This window comes from Orbicella faveolata, unplaced genomic scaffold (genome assembly GCF_042242905.1).
Source record: "Orbicella faveolata isolate gen_17 unplaced genomic scaffold, um_ofav_v1 contig_2, whole genome shotgun sequence".
Classification (NCBI taxonomy): Eukaryota; Metazoa; Cnidaria; class Anthozoa; order Scleractinia; family Merulinidae; genus Orbicella; species Orbicella faveolata.
Window position 1 is genome coordinate 27,037,491 of NW_028301547.1, and position 12,567 is coordinate 27,050,057.

General features: G+C 41.1%; 1 protein-coding gene across 1 annotated transcript; it reads left to right on the top strand.

Annotated features, from left to right (window-relative positions):
- Nucleotides 1-2,558: 2,558 nt before the first annotated feature.
- On the top strand, nt 2,559-8,766 carry LOC110058876 (cyclic GMP-AMP synthase-like receptor). Its single transcript, XM_020765536.2, has 2 exons — nt 2,559-2,674; nt 5,855-8,766. Exon 2 carries the CDS (start codon nt 5,924-5,926, stop codon nt 7,919-7,921), a length of 1,998 nt encoding a protein of 665 aa, XP_020621195.2. The 5' UTR covers nt 2,559-2,674; nt 5,855-5,923; the 3' UTR covers nt 7,922-8,766.
- Nucleotides 8,767-12,567: the final 3,801 nt, after the last annotated feature.

Consider the following 12,567-nt stretch of genomic DNA (forward strand, 5'->3'; position numbering starts at 1 on the left):
ACAGCTTCGTAATATTTATATTTATTTATTTACTTTATTTATTTCAGTTACGTCAAAAGGGACCCGCCTACATGGAAACCGACGTATGTTTACAAATAAAGCTGGGAAAATGTTTACTAGAAAAACATAAATGTACTAGGACAAGACAATGGGAAAGTCAAAATTGGACAAAACGGAAAAAAGATCGAGAACATCCTATAAAGCGACGCACCTAAGTGCAGTAGGACCCGAGAAAAAATATCTGGAAAAAGAAGTTTTAAAAGTCTATAAACTCCTACCGAGAAATGCTTCTTTTAAAATTCGATTTACAATGCTTCTAGTTACAAAGCTAAGATTTTATTATTACAAGATATTCAAAGCTGGCACTCCTAACAGATTTACGGAAGTTTGACACAGTCAAACGGAGTTATGTGGGCGGTTTTTGGTGATCTCGTGTTAACACGTCACAAACAGTGAGGCGATTTAGTCTAGCGAACTTAAACAATACGATTAACTACTTTGTTAACATTGTAGTAACTATGACTAATAGAAGAGTGAAACATTATATTTTGAACGAGATGTTTCTTTAGGAAGTGCTGTTCGATATATTTGCAGACACTTGTATGGCCACGGCTGCTTCAAGGCCCCCATACGCGTGTATCATAACGTGTACAAAAATGCCGGTCTACGCTGCTCCCAGACTTGCAGCAGTTTATTTCTTAAATGAATTTTGCATCTGAAGATGTTGGCAATAGCGACGTCAATCAAAGATTACCCCTTGCTTTATAATTTCGAAAAAAGTGAAATGAAGTGGATAAAATTAAAAATTCCGGGGAGTGTATTTTATGTGGGCGGCTAATTTAGTGTCTAAAAAAATTTATTAAAAAACAGAAAAAATTCTGCGTTTATTCCGAGTTCTAGAAACACGAGTTGAAGTCTAAGGTGAAGTTACTTAATTTACACGTAACCATAGAAACACTGGCTGTGTACGTATTTCAGGAAGTAGGTTTTTTCCTCGATCCTCCTTCTTCTCGAAGGAAAACATCGGCTCAAAGAAAACCTCTGAGATCAGGGTGAGCGTATATTTGAGAGATAGGGGGGTTAATAAACAAGTATTGACCACCAAAGTTGAGAGGAGACAAAATCGAACGTGTAAAATTCTGGCTTTTTTGTAAACAAAGGCGAAACAATGCAAGAGATCAATCAGACCAGAACGCTCACAGGTTATCATGAGACATTGGGCGTTGTAATGAGTCTTAAGATTTGTAGCGTGGCATTCCGGAAGCAAGCACAAAACAAAGCAAGGTAGGTAAAGCAATGAAGAACAAAATATGCGGTCGCGCCACTGACGAAGTTTGTCAAGACGCTCTGTTCCTTGATGCATAATACTGACGCATTTGCGTGTAGAGGAACAACAATGCTTTTCAAACACCGTGGGCATGATCCTGCCACCCTCCCCTAATAACTAGAGAGATGATGAGCTCATGTATCAGGTGATACTCGCATTTGACGATACAGTCTAATGTAGCTGAAGCTGCTTCGTGTGATTGGGCTAAAGTTACTTCCTAGCTAATGATCAGAAAGACATCGCGCACACACTTTTGCTACCATTATGATTACTTATCGATACTTAGCACAACGTAATGTAAGTTATCATGGTGTTTTTTTGGTCGTCATGAACGAACGAACGAACGAACGAACGAACGAACGAAAGAATGAATGAATGAAATAACTCATTGTAGACACTCAAATAGTAAAATAAAAAAATAACAATAAAAATAAATGAATAGAAGATATAAATTTTTACACATGTTAAAATTGTTCTAAGGTAAGAACGTTCAATCATGATTAAAGTATTTGTGACTATATGTATATAGATTCATCAAGTAGTGCATACAACACACTTTGTGCACGTGCCCTCAATGAAAACAGTGAGGTCTCTTTGTCTAATGTTAATTTTAAAATTGTTCAATGTCGTTCACTCCTATCACATGGGTTCAGTTTTGACCAGAGATACGGGCCTATGATTCTCATTTAAAGCTTCTTTTGAGGAGGGTAACAGCAGAACTGGGAAGTTTAGCTACCCTTTTACCTGTTTTTGAAACGAAAGGCAAAACCCTAAATAACAATAATTGAATGAAAAATAACAATAAAAACTTGTCTCTTAAATAAACCCTGTTTTTTTAATCCGATGAGATGGATAAGATAAGTAGCATTTTGCAGGACTTAACAGTTACATAGAAAATGTTATGTCGATATAATCTAATCTCTCGCTCTGTTTGACCGCTTGGCCGTGCATCAGGGTGCATGGGAGTTCTGAAATATCCTGACGATGGACATCGCGCGGAGAGCCGAAGTGATCGCGGACGACAAGGAAGTCATATTTTACGGGCATCTGTTATGATCGAAGCTACAATGCATTAAATGGGATTGCTTTAATTATCATGCTAAAAAACGAAGTTATTAGTATAATGTGAGAGTAAATAAAAAACAATTAATAATTCATCTAAGATGGGTAGCCTGTGGAGTGACATGACTTCCGTAGTTTCGCATAATTCAAGCGCCCTTGTGAGCTCTTTGTCGGACGCTCGGGCTGCCGAACGCAATGAATACGATTATCCAAATGGAAAAGTTAAAATCCTGAACACGAACTGTTCTTTGATTAAGTTTTGCGTCTTCGATCCTGTCAGCAAAGGTGGGTTAACATATTCTCGTACTTCTACAGTAATCAGGGTCAAAGCTATTTCAGACGTATACGTTAGTGGTGTTTTGAATTACACTCAAAACGGGGCTCACAATGCCATTATTGAATCTTGCTTCGGACGTGTCTCGACTCTAGATCAGTTTTCTTTAAAGATGAAAAACATCAGTACACCTGGTGCTGGAAGCATATAACTATAAAGCTGTTAGTGACCAAGTGACGTCGGTATTGTAGGGTAATATGGTTAACGAAAACTTAGATGTAGCGAATCGAAGTTCTAAGAATACGCAGTTACGCATAGTAAACAAGAAAAAAATGCCGTACAGCTGGAATGATCATCTTTCATTTTGATAAACTAGCAAGACTAAAGAAAGCAGAATTTTGGTATTCGTGACATAGCAAGAAGGAAAAAACATAAGTACATGTGCACATCATGACCGAAAATGATAAAAAGAATACCGGCATTATTTCTTCAAAGCTTACAACAGGGTCATTTATTCGACAATAATAAGCCGCGGCTTACATAAGATGCGAACTGGACTACGAGAACTTATACGATAAAGGTGGGTATCCAGCAAATATCCGAACTGATATACTGAATGCGAACTTACACAAGCGCGGCTTATCTAGAACGCGAAATGCTCGTATAAATGGTTCGCGGCTTATTGGTGTAATGTCTCGCTTTTGTGTTGGCTGTCATAGCAATCGCGGAATGAGCTGTCGCTCGCTCGACCCAGTGGAAACGCACCAGTGCACGCGTTCGTACAGCCAGATTCAAATACAGGCGAACCTCGATTATCTGTACCTCGATTATCCGGATTTCTCGATTATTCGGACTTTTTCTCTAGTCGCAATTTTGTCATGAATATTTGCTAGTCATGATCAAGATCCTTAGCAATATTCTTTTTAAAACTATAGCATTGAAAAGTGCAGTCAATTTAACAAATTCACATCAGTTTTTCATGCGTCTGTCCTGTTATTGATCATGAATTTCGTCATAACATTGTCAAAGTAGCTGTGGATCCACGGGGCGACAGTCGAGTGGATCCGCAGACTACTTTGACAATGTTATGACGAAATTCATTGTCAATAACAGGACAGACGCATTAAAACTAACGTCAATTTGTTTTTTGCGATAACAAATTGTCAAATTGTCCGCTCTCGCTCGTTGACGTATCGCATAAATTATAAATTCATGTGTCTGTCCGCTTATTGACAATAAAAATTAGCCAATGAGCGCGCGAGAATTTCTGCAGGTATCGTAAAAAGCGAGTTTGTTTTGCTTTTAAAGAGCAAAAGCAGCGCTCGCACGCGTCGTAACTAATGAAGAACACTCGAATGAGTTCTGATTGGCTCACAGTTGAGTGGTTCAAGATGTACAGTAGACCATATTATTTTCCAAACGATTTGTAAAAGTGTTGTTTCACGATTAAATATTGCCTTATTTAAACAGTTTTGTTCTTCATTAATATTCAAATTTTCGAACATCCGGACCCTCGATTAACCGGACTATTTCGTCTAGTCCCAACGAGTCCGGATAATCGAGGCTCGACTGTATGGGAGACAGTTTAGGAGATTCTAAAGCTACAGGTTTAATAGAGCTTACATACATAGGTACTTTCAAATTCTCCCAAACGTTCTAGAACGTTTAAGGGCCTGTTCACGAGGAGGGAGGGTTACCCTAGCAAGCGGGTTAACCTTAGCTGGAGGGCAAAAGATAACCCGGGTTTACAGGCAAAATTTAACAAGTAGGGTAACCCTACAACCCGGGACAACTTGATGCGCGGTTATACTCAAAGGGTCTGGAAAGAATTAGAAAGTTAACCCAGGTGTGCGGGTTAACCCTACCTGGAGTGTTTACAAGGGAAAAAGTTAACCCGCCTGCCAGGGTAACCCTAGCACGCAGATAGGGTAACCTGCCTACCGGGGTAACCCTGGCTGCCTTGTAAACACGATGAAGAAAAGAAGAGGAAATGTTTGAGTGCTAGGGTAACCCGCTTGCTAGGGTAACCCGCCTTCTAGGGTAACCCTCTCTCCTTGTAAACAGGCCCTAAAACAAGAACGACGTAATTCCTTCTTCCGTGATGAGGCTTGTCAGCCGTTCAACCTCAATCACCTATGAACTGGCGCAGTTGATAAGTTCGGACCACAACATAACATATCGTCATTTGATATGGCATTTTTGTAAATCGTCCGGCAAAAGGAAGCTGGAACGCATACAAGAACGAGCATTAAGGGCTATATGCAGATCACACTCAGAGAGCTATGACGAACTATTAGAGCGCGCCAATCGGCCTGCCTTATATAATAGACGCCTCCAAGATATCGCGGTGCTCATGTACAAAGGCCTTGTACCAGATAATGTGTCCTCCCTCTTCATACGCAAAGCTTCTACGCATCTGCTACGGAATAGTGATGTTGTAATACCACGTTTCAATCCAGGGGGGGGGGGTACTCCCAGAAAAATTGGGTGGGGGTGTGCGGCCCGCTTCCCAAAACCCTTACCCTATTTATGACCAAAATCTGCGATATTCCCTACCCTACTTATGACCTGACCAAAAATTCGAAACCCTATTTATGACCTGACCCTTAATTCAAAACCCTGTTTCAGACCTGCGTTATAATTAGTTCCCTAGTCCATACCAATGTTAATTTACCGTAAACATAACCTGCGAAGGGCTTTTGTTGATTTTCTTTTCGATAATGATGAAAAAGTAGCTTCTTTTTAAAAACATACCCATATCAAGACTAGAGTGCAAAAACCATACCCTATTTATGACCAAAACGGCCGAAAATCCATACCCTTTGGGGCCGCACTTACCTATGTGGCCCATATAAGGGAATACCCCCCCCCCCGGGGTTTCAATACCACACTTAATGGTAAACATGCAATCAGATATTTAGGAGTTTTGTTATGGCACAAACTCAGTAAGGACATAAGAGATGCCTTCACTCTAACTACTTTCCGAAACAGAATCAGAAAACTTAACTAATAACAGTAATTGCTAAATAATTTTAATACTTCTTATCATTTTAGCATTATTAGTACTTAAGGCCCTTGTGTAAATAATTTTAATAATTTTGATTATTTTAGCATTTACTTTTTAGTACTTAAGGCTCTTGTTTAGTGTCCCCAATTAGTCCGCTAGAGCTAACTACATTTTCTTATCTTAGCGGCTTCGAATTGGGCCATATAGTCCACAATCAAAGACCGGAGGCACTGAGAATAGAGAATTCAAGGTAATGGTGGCAACTCCTCTTCAGCGCGCAGCTGCCTTGGGCTCTATTGAAGAAGCAGAGAAACTGATATTAACTGGTGCAAAACCGGATGTTCAGACCAGGCGTGGCCGCTCTGCACTTCACTATGCGTCGGAGAATGGGCATGAAAAGATACTAACGCTTTTGATAACGTCAGGAGCACAAGTCGACCTTCCTAACAAATGGGGAAGGACAGCGCTTCATTATGCTGCCAGTAAGCACAGGGTAAATTGTCTTAAAATTCTCATCAAGAATGGGGCAGATCCGAATAAACAGGACGTAGACCACCAGACGGCGCTTTACCACGCGGTAGCTGCGTCAACGAGACCTCAACAAGAAGACAAAGCTCTTGATACTGTTGCAGTTTTAATATCGGGTGGTGCAAGTTCCAACATTCCTGACAAAAGTGGAATAACACCACTTCATGTGGCCGCCGAACTCGGCAACACACAGATCTGTGTTCATTTGATGGAAGACGGAAGAGCCCAAGTAAATGCAATCGACCAGCATGGGGCGACACCGCTGCACTATGCTGTTCACCAAAGTCGTTGGCATGTCGCAGAAGTCCTTCTTACGTTTGGTGCTTGTTCCAATGTCCAGGACAATGCAGGCCTCTCGGCAGATAGCCGCATAGAAACACGCGGGTATATTGTAGCTGTTGATCTAAAAACTCTACCTTCAGGCGGACGTCAAGGGCATGCAGACAGCGGGTTTAAAGAAGAGCATTCGCGTGAACTTCGATGCTACCTTAGAGATGAATTCGGCAGGCCTATTCCGTTTGATGAGGAGTTTGGTGAAAGACGAAAATTTGGAGCTGGGGAAGCACTTCCTACAGAAAGAAATAAAGTGTCACTGTTAACCGGTGACCTGATGATGGTGGTTGATGTGAACTCTTGTCTCATCAGGCTAAACGAAACAGAGGGTTTAGGGCTTGTAAAGCGAACTTCAGAAGTAGAGAGAATAGAGAGAGACATCAGTAGTTATATCAAGGCTGCATTGGAAAGCATGATCCTGGAACAACCGAGGTTTCAATGTAATCTTCTCCAAGCTGGTAGCACTGCGGAAAATACCAAGGTTGGTAAGCCGGACGAGATCGACTTTATGTGCATTTTGACTGAATTGTCGAAAGCTAGCTACCCTTACGAGTCACCCAGTGATCCTCCTGGATATCTGAGAATTCGAATGCACAGCCAGGAAATGGAAAGGTGGAAAGACTTCTTAGACAGCGATGGTTTTCTGCTCGCAGAGAAACTGCATCTACAATTCCATTCTCTTTTTGACCTACACTCAGAGAACGCTGATCTGACGGCAATGAGCACGTGTCTACACAAGGTTCGAGACTACAGTCACCAGGCAAAGGGTGGTGTGACTGTGGATATGTCCCAGACTAAGCCCGGGTCGCGGTTGTTCTTCCTGTGGCGCGGATGTCAGTTCAAGCGGGTGGTGGTCACAGTTGATCTCATTCCCGCTATTGAAATCGCCGGTTGGCCCAATAGTGCCATGAGACCTCCAGACACGGGATCGGAACAGTACCATGTCATTCCAAAAGTTTCCCCATCAATTCAGAACAGTCCAAATGCTGGATTATATTGGCGAATTTCGACTTCCATGGCTGAGGAACGAATTTTCTGCGCAATGGATAGCTCTCCTCGCTCCTGTTATACAATATGCAAATCTCTGATACAATGCCCTGATCCACACCTTCTGTTTCCTGAAAACGTGTGCGCTGCAAACAAGGAACTGCGACTACTAATGTTCACTGTACATCGTTTACGCTTGTATGACGACTTTATAAACTCGTATCTAATCAAGATGATTTTTTGTCGAGAGAGAATGGACCAAAAAGAAAAGTCCAATTGGTGCTGGAGTGCGGTTGGAAACCGGGTTTCAGAGATACTCAACAAACTGATGAAAGAACTGAAGCAAGGCTATGTTCCGTCGCATTTTATTCGCGATTATAACGTGCTAACCATCTCTCGCTAAGTTATTTTATTTCACAAAGCTTTACCAAGGGTTTGGAGGAGTTGCATTTCTTAAAACCCAATCCAAATTCTTAGCTTGCCAATCAGTCGCAGACTAGTCACAACGAACGATAATAATGCAACCAGCCAATCAGAACTTGAATTAGAGAACAAGCGTGCAACCATATAGTGCAACTGCCAAGCGCGGGAAAACGTGGGTATAAGAAGCCGCGTAAGCCAATCACGAATGATGGATTGATTGAATGATTGGGCGTGCTAGTATTTTTGCTTTAATTAATTGCAACATTTTCTGAAACTGATTCACCGGGAGTTCAACGAATGTAAATCCTCCTTCCTCCTTCCTCCTTCCTCCTTCCTCCTTCCTCCTTCCTCCTTCCTCCTTCCTCCTTCCTCCTTCCTCCTTCCTCTTTACTTTACTTTTTAAGAGACTCAGATATTCCCAAAGCTAACTCTGTGGACTACTCGGCACAGCAGACTGGTTCTGGACATACAAATTATTATGCCGCGCGTCAATAAAATTGGCACTACAAGTGCATGTCGCGGAAGATAATAGCATCCTGGGCGAAGTGTAAAATTTATTATATCCGCCGGGAGTAGATGATGTATCCATCGCCAGTGACCCATCCACTTATTAACCCTTTCCAACAGGACTTAACTTACCTGATCTACCGACAACCGGTACTGCCCGCCTTGGGCTACTACTTCGCCCCTGAGAAAATAAGGAAATTTTAAAAGTTTTAACCAATCGTATAAGAATAACGATTACACAGTAGATAACTTGTCTTGCGTAAGGTACAGCATCACTAGCGATTTTTAGTGAGGAAAATACAATGAAAACAAAACTGAGACAGAGGAAGTCCTGGAGGCTGCAATTTATTTTCCTTGTTGGCTAAAGTAGAAAAGACCAGGATTTTTGAAAAGAAACTTGAGTAAAATTTTGAAAGCTGCGAATCTGTAATATGTTCCTTAAGAGAAAAAATTCCCGGGAAACAGACATTTCTAGCTTTCCGGATATTCCGCAGTAAATGATCTAATTGCAAGGCCACGAAAACCCTACCCACTCAGGGAAGCAATGAAGGCAAGATAGGCGAGATTTATATTGCTCCAGAATAAGTATTTTTATTAATATGAGTTAGTTCCTTTATCTCAAGCGTGGACACAAAAGCACTTTTATTATTCAAAAGCACGATTTATTATTTCGGTATAGCCTTCACTTGTTTTATTAGGTAAACAGGTAATGGCCTCGAAATTAGAGTTATGAAATTTCAAAGTTGGTGGAGTTTTTAGAAGCGTTTAGAAAACAATGGCGTCACGGTAATAATGCGAATTCTCTTACCGAGTTTTCCTCAAACACAGTCGACTTGAATTCTAACAAATGGGGAAGGACAGCCTTCATTATGCTGCCAGTAAGCACAGGGTAAATTGTCTTAAAATTCTCATCAAGAATGGGACAGACCCTAATAAACAGGACGTAGACCGCCAGACTTCGCTGTAGCACGCGGTGGCTGCGTCAACGAGACCTCAACAAGAAGACAAAGCTCTTGATACTGTTGCACTTTTATTATCGGGTGGTGCAAGTTCCAACATTCCTGACAAAATTGGAACTACACCACTTCATGTGGCCGCCGAACTCGGCAACACGCAGATGTCGTTCATTTGATTAAAGGCGGCAAACTCTTATTTTTATGTAAAACGAGATATAAGATTCTCGACTTTTTGTCATTTTGGATTTCAAATACAAACCCCAATATTTGAAACTTCGCCCATCATATTCGTTTTTCGAGCCGTCCTAATGCGAAAAATCAAAAACTGTTCAGACTGTTTAAGAGATTAATTTTGACCTAAAACCAGATGGTAGCTTGGTATACGCGTTCATCGGTCGTACTAGACAGGAAGTAATCAGAGAAGTCTCCTATTGTACAATGTTGGTAGATTTGCTTTCCCTAACAGCTGCTGGTAGGTAGACAACTTATCTCTAAAAACCAGAAACAGGACACAGTCCCCACTCCTGTAATCACTCTAATCTGAGAGTGTCCGAGGCTCTGCAAAAATGCCACAGTAGGTGGCAATATGTAATATGAGGGAGAATAGCTGCTTTGTAGAGGTGTAATTTGGCCTCAGTTGGTATACGATTCCTCAACCTCCTGATCACTCCAATTCTCTTGCTAGCTTTCTTACAGACATTACCGGGAGCCATAATCGGGGACGGAGATCCGCGCGCACCTATGATATGGGACAATTTTTCTTTTTTTAAAACAAATTGCGCCATCCTGACGTCATATATCTGATCCACGCACATGTCGGAGGCTCTCGCGTGACCTCTCGCGTGGATGTTGTCACCTTGCGTGATCAAATGGTGGGGGTTGCAAGATTCTCTTGCAGATTTTTAACAGCGATGACAGGGAATAAGGCAGGGAATAAGATCCAGGGCTCGTATATGTAGTCTTATGCTCTGAGCTACTGGAAAAGGTGAGTTTTTCAGGGTCGAAAACATGACTTCAATATCGCGCTGTGAATGAATAATATCTACTCGCGCTAGTTGTACGCGTCATCTTTTGCGCTTGTTCTGTAAAGAAAAGTTATGTAAGAAAACTCTTTACTCTGGTATCGAGTTAATCTGTGAGTGTCCCAAACAATGCTTAATCATAACTAAACCCTGCTTCTGATAGTTTCTTATTGTTTCTGTATGTTTGGCGAGTTTGCAAAAGTTTTTGAAAGGAAAGTGTGACGCGTACAAGTAGCTCATTTGCATAGTGCAGCGCGTACATCGGTGTCAACAAATCTTGACAAAGATTTCTTTCGTTGTCTTTTGTGCCGAGGTGCTGCAACAATTTTCACCACGCCAAAAGGCTACTAGCATCATGTGTGTTTCTTTAACATAGTGAAATTTTACACTGCGAAAATAAAATAGACAGCGAGTTTTGATAACTCAGCCAACAAAATCGACATCGTTATTCGAGATCATAAAGAAAGCGTCATCGTAATTTTGCCGATTATTTCTCCTGTTTTCACATATTTTCAGCTAAGCTTTTAATATGTTCTCAAACATTTATCAACCTTGAACATATTTAAAAACTAGAGTTCGATGTACGTTTCCACACGAAAGTGGGGAATTCCAATTTGTCATGTTTTACTGACTGTACAAAACACGCATCGGCGGGCGCTCTTATTCATCGACAACAGACAATTTAAAAATTTATTGGATTTTTACACAAACAAAACTGAGCAGCATCTACAGACATAAACTTAATTGTCACTTATTGGGCCTTGATAAAACAGCAAGCGTTGCTTACAATTCAGGCGAAACTCAAACTTGCAATTATTATTGTTTTTTTTTTACTTTTCGGTCTAGATAGTCAGACTCTGGTGAAATCCTCGCAAGCGTGTGCCAAGAGGAGGGTAACTTTTAAGTCCTGAAACGCTGCTATATCCAAATATTTCCAAATAGTTTTTTGCTGTGTTTTGGAAAAGCTGTTAATCTTCAACATATGTGAAACTAAGAGTGGAGTAATGTAGAGCTCTTGTCAAAGAAGCAGCGGAACACAACTTGGTCAGTGATATAAAGCGGCACATAACTAAATTCGACACTGTCTTCCTTCACTCAAACTGGAGCAGCTTACGACGAAAATACTGAAGTAAAATTCCAACAGACATGAACGTATTGAGTTGTGGGCCAAAAGCATCAAACATTTCGGTAATTTCGGACGCCTTTTTCCCGCGCAACATCCACAAAAATCCTCGCAGTATGTGCGCGCGTGTGCCGCACGGGATGGCGCAATTTGTTCTAAAAATAGAAAAATTGCCCAGTATCATAGGGACAGCCCCAATACTAGAAATGGCGCGCGCTTACGGTCTCCGTCCCGGATTTATGGCTCCTGACATAACTAATATGCACATTAAAATTAAGATCGCAATCTATCGTTACGCCCAAGAACCCTAGATGAATGTAGTGGCTGCCATCTTTGTAACTCATTATTTTAATTTCTCTTACTGTATATTATTTTTAGATAGTTCTACTTAGGTGTCCCCTATTAGCAATGGGGATTCTCCACTGCTAGATGTAATTGACACGACAATAAAGTCGTCATCATCATCATCATTATTAGTATTATTATTAGTATTATTCTTAGAGTAAAACATTTTAAAACAGCTTAATTATAAAACACTAAACTTCTTTAGGTTGTTGTTACTTAAGGTTTATATCCTTAGTGCGCTATTTGCGGTATTAGAAACCCCTTCAGAGAGAGGGAGAGCTACTCAAAAAGGCTTTTTATGGTCGGTGCTGCCCATAAGTCAAAGCCTTAAACAAGGTCAAAACAGCAGAGTGAAAGGACCAAATTCTGAGAACTCAAACCGCGTGCGCTCGACTCCGGGATCGAGTCCTGGCCGGGGAAATTGTGTTGTGTTCTTGGGCAAGGCACCTTACTCTTACAGTGCCTCTCTCCACCCAGGTGTATGAATGGGTACCGCCGAACTAAATAAATGCTGTGGCTAACCCTGCGATGCGTCATAGTGTATTTTTGGGTCAGGGGCAATGTTCCTTTTGTTTAATTTGCTCTGTTCTGCTCTCAAACGGCATCGAGCCACGTTCAAATAGGTATAATTTGAGGTTGTATTATTCTATATAAAGTAAATGTTGGAGACAAA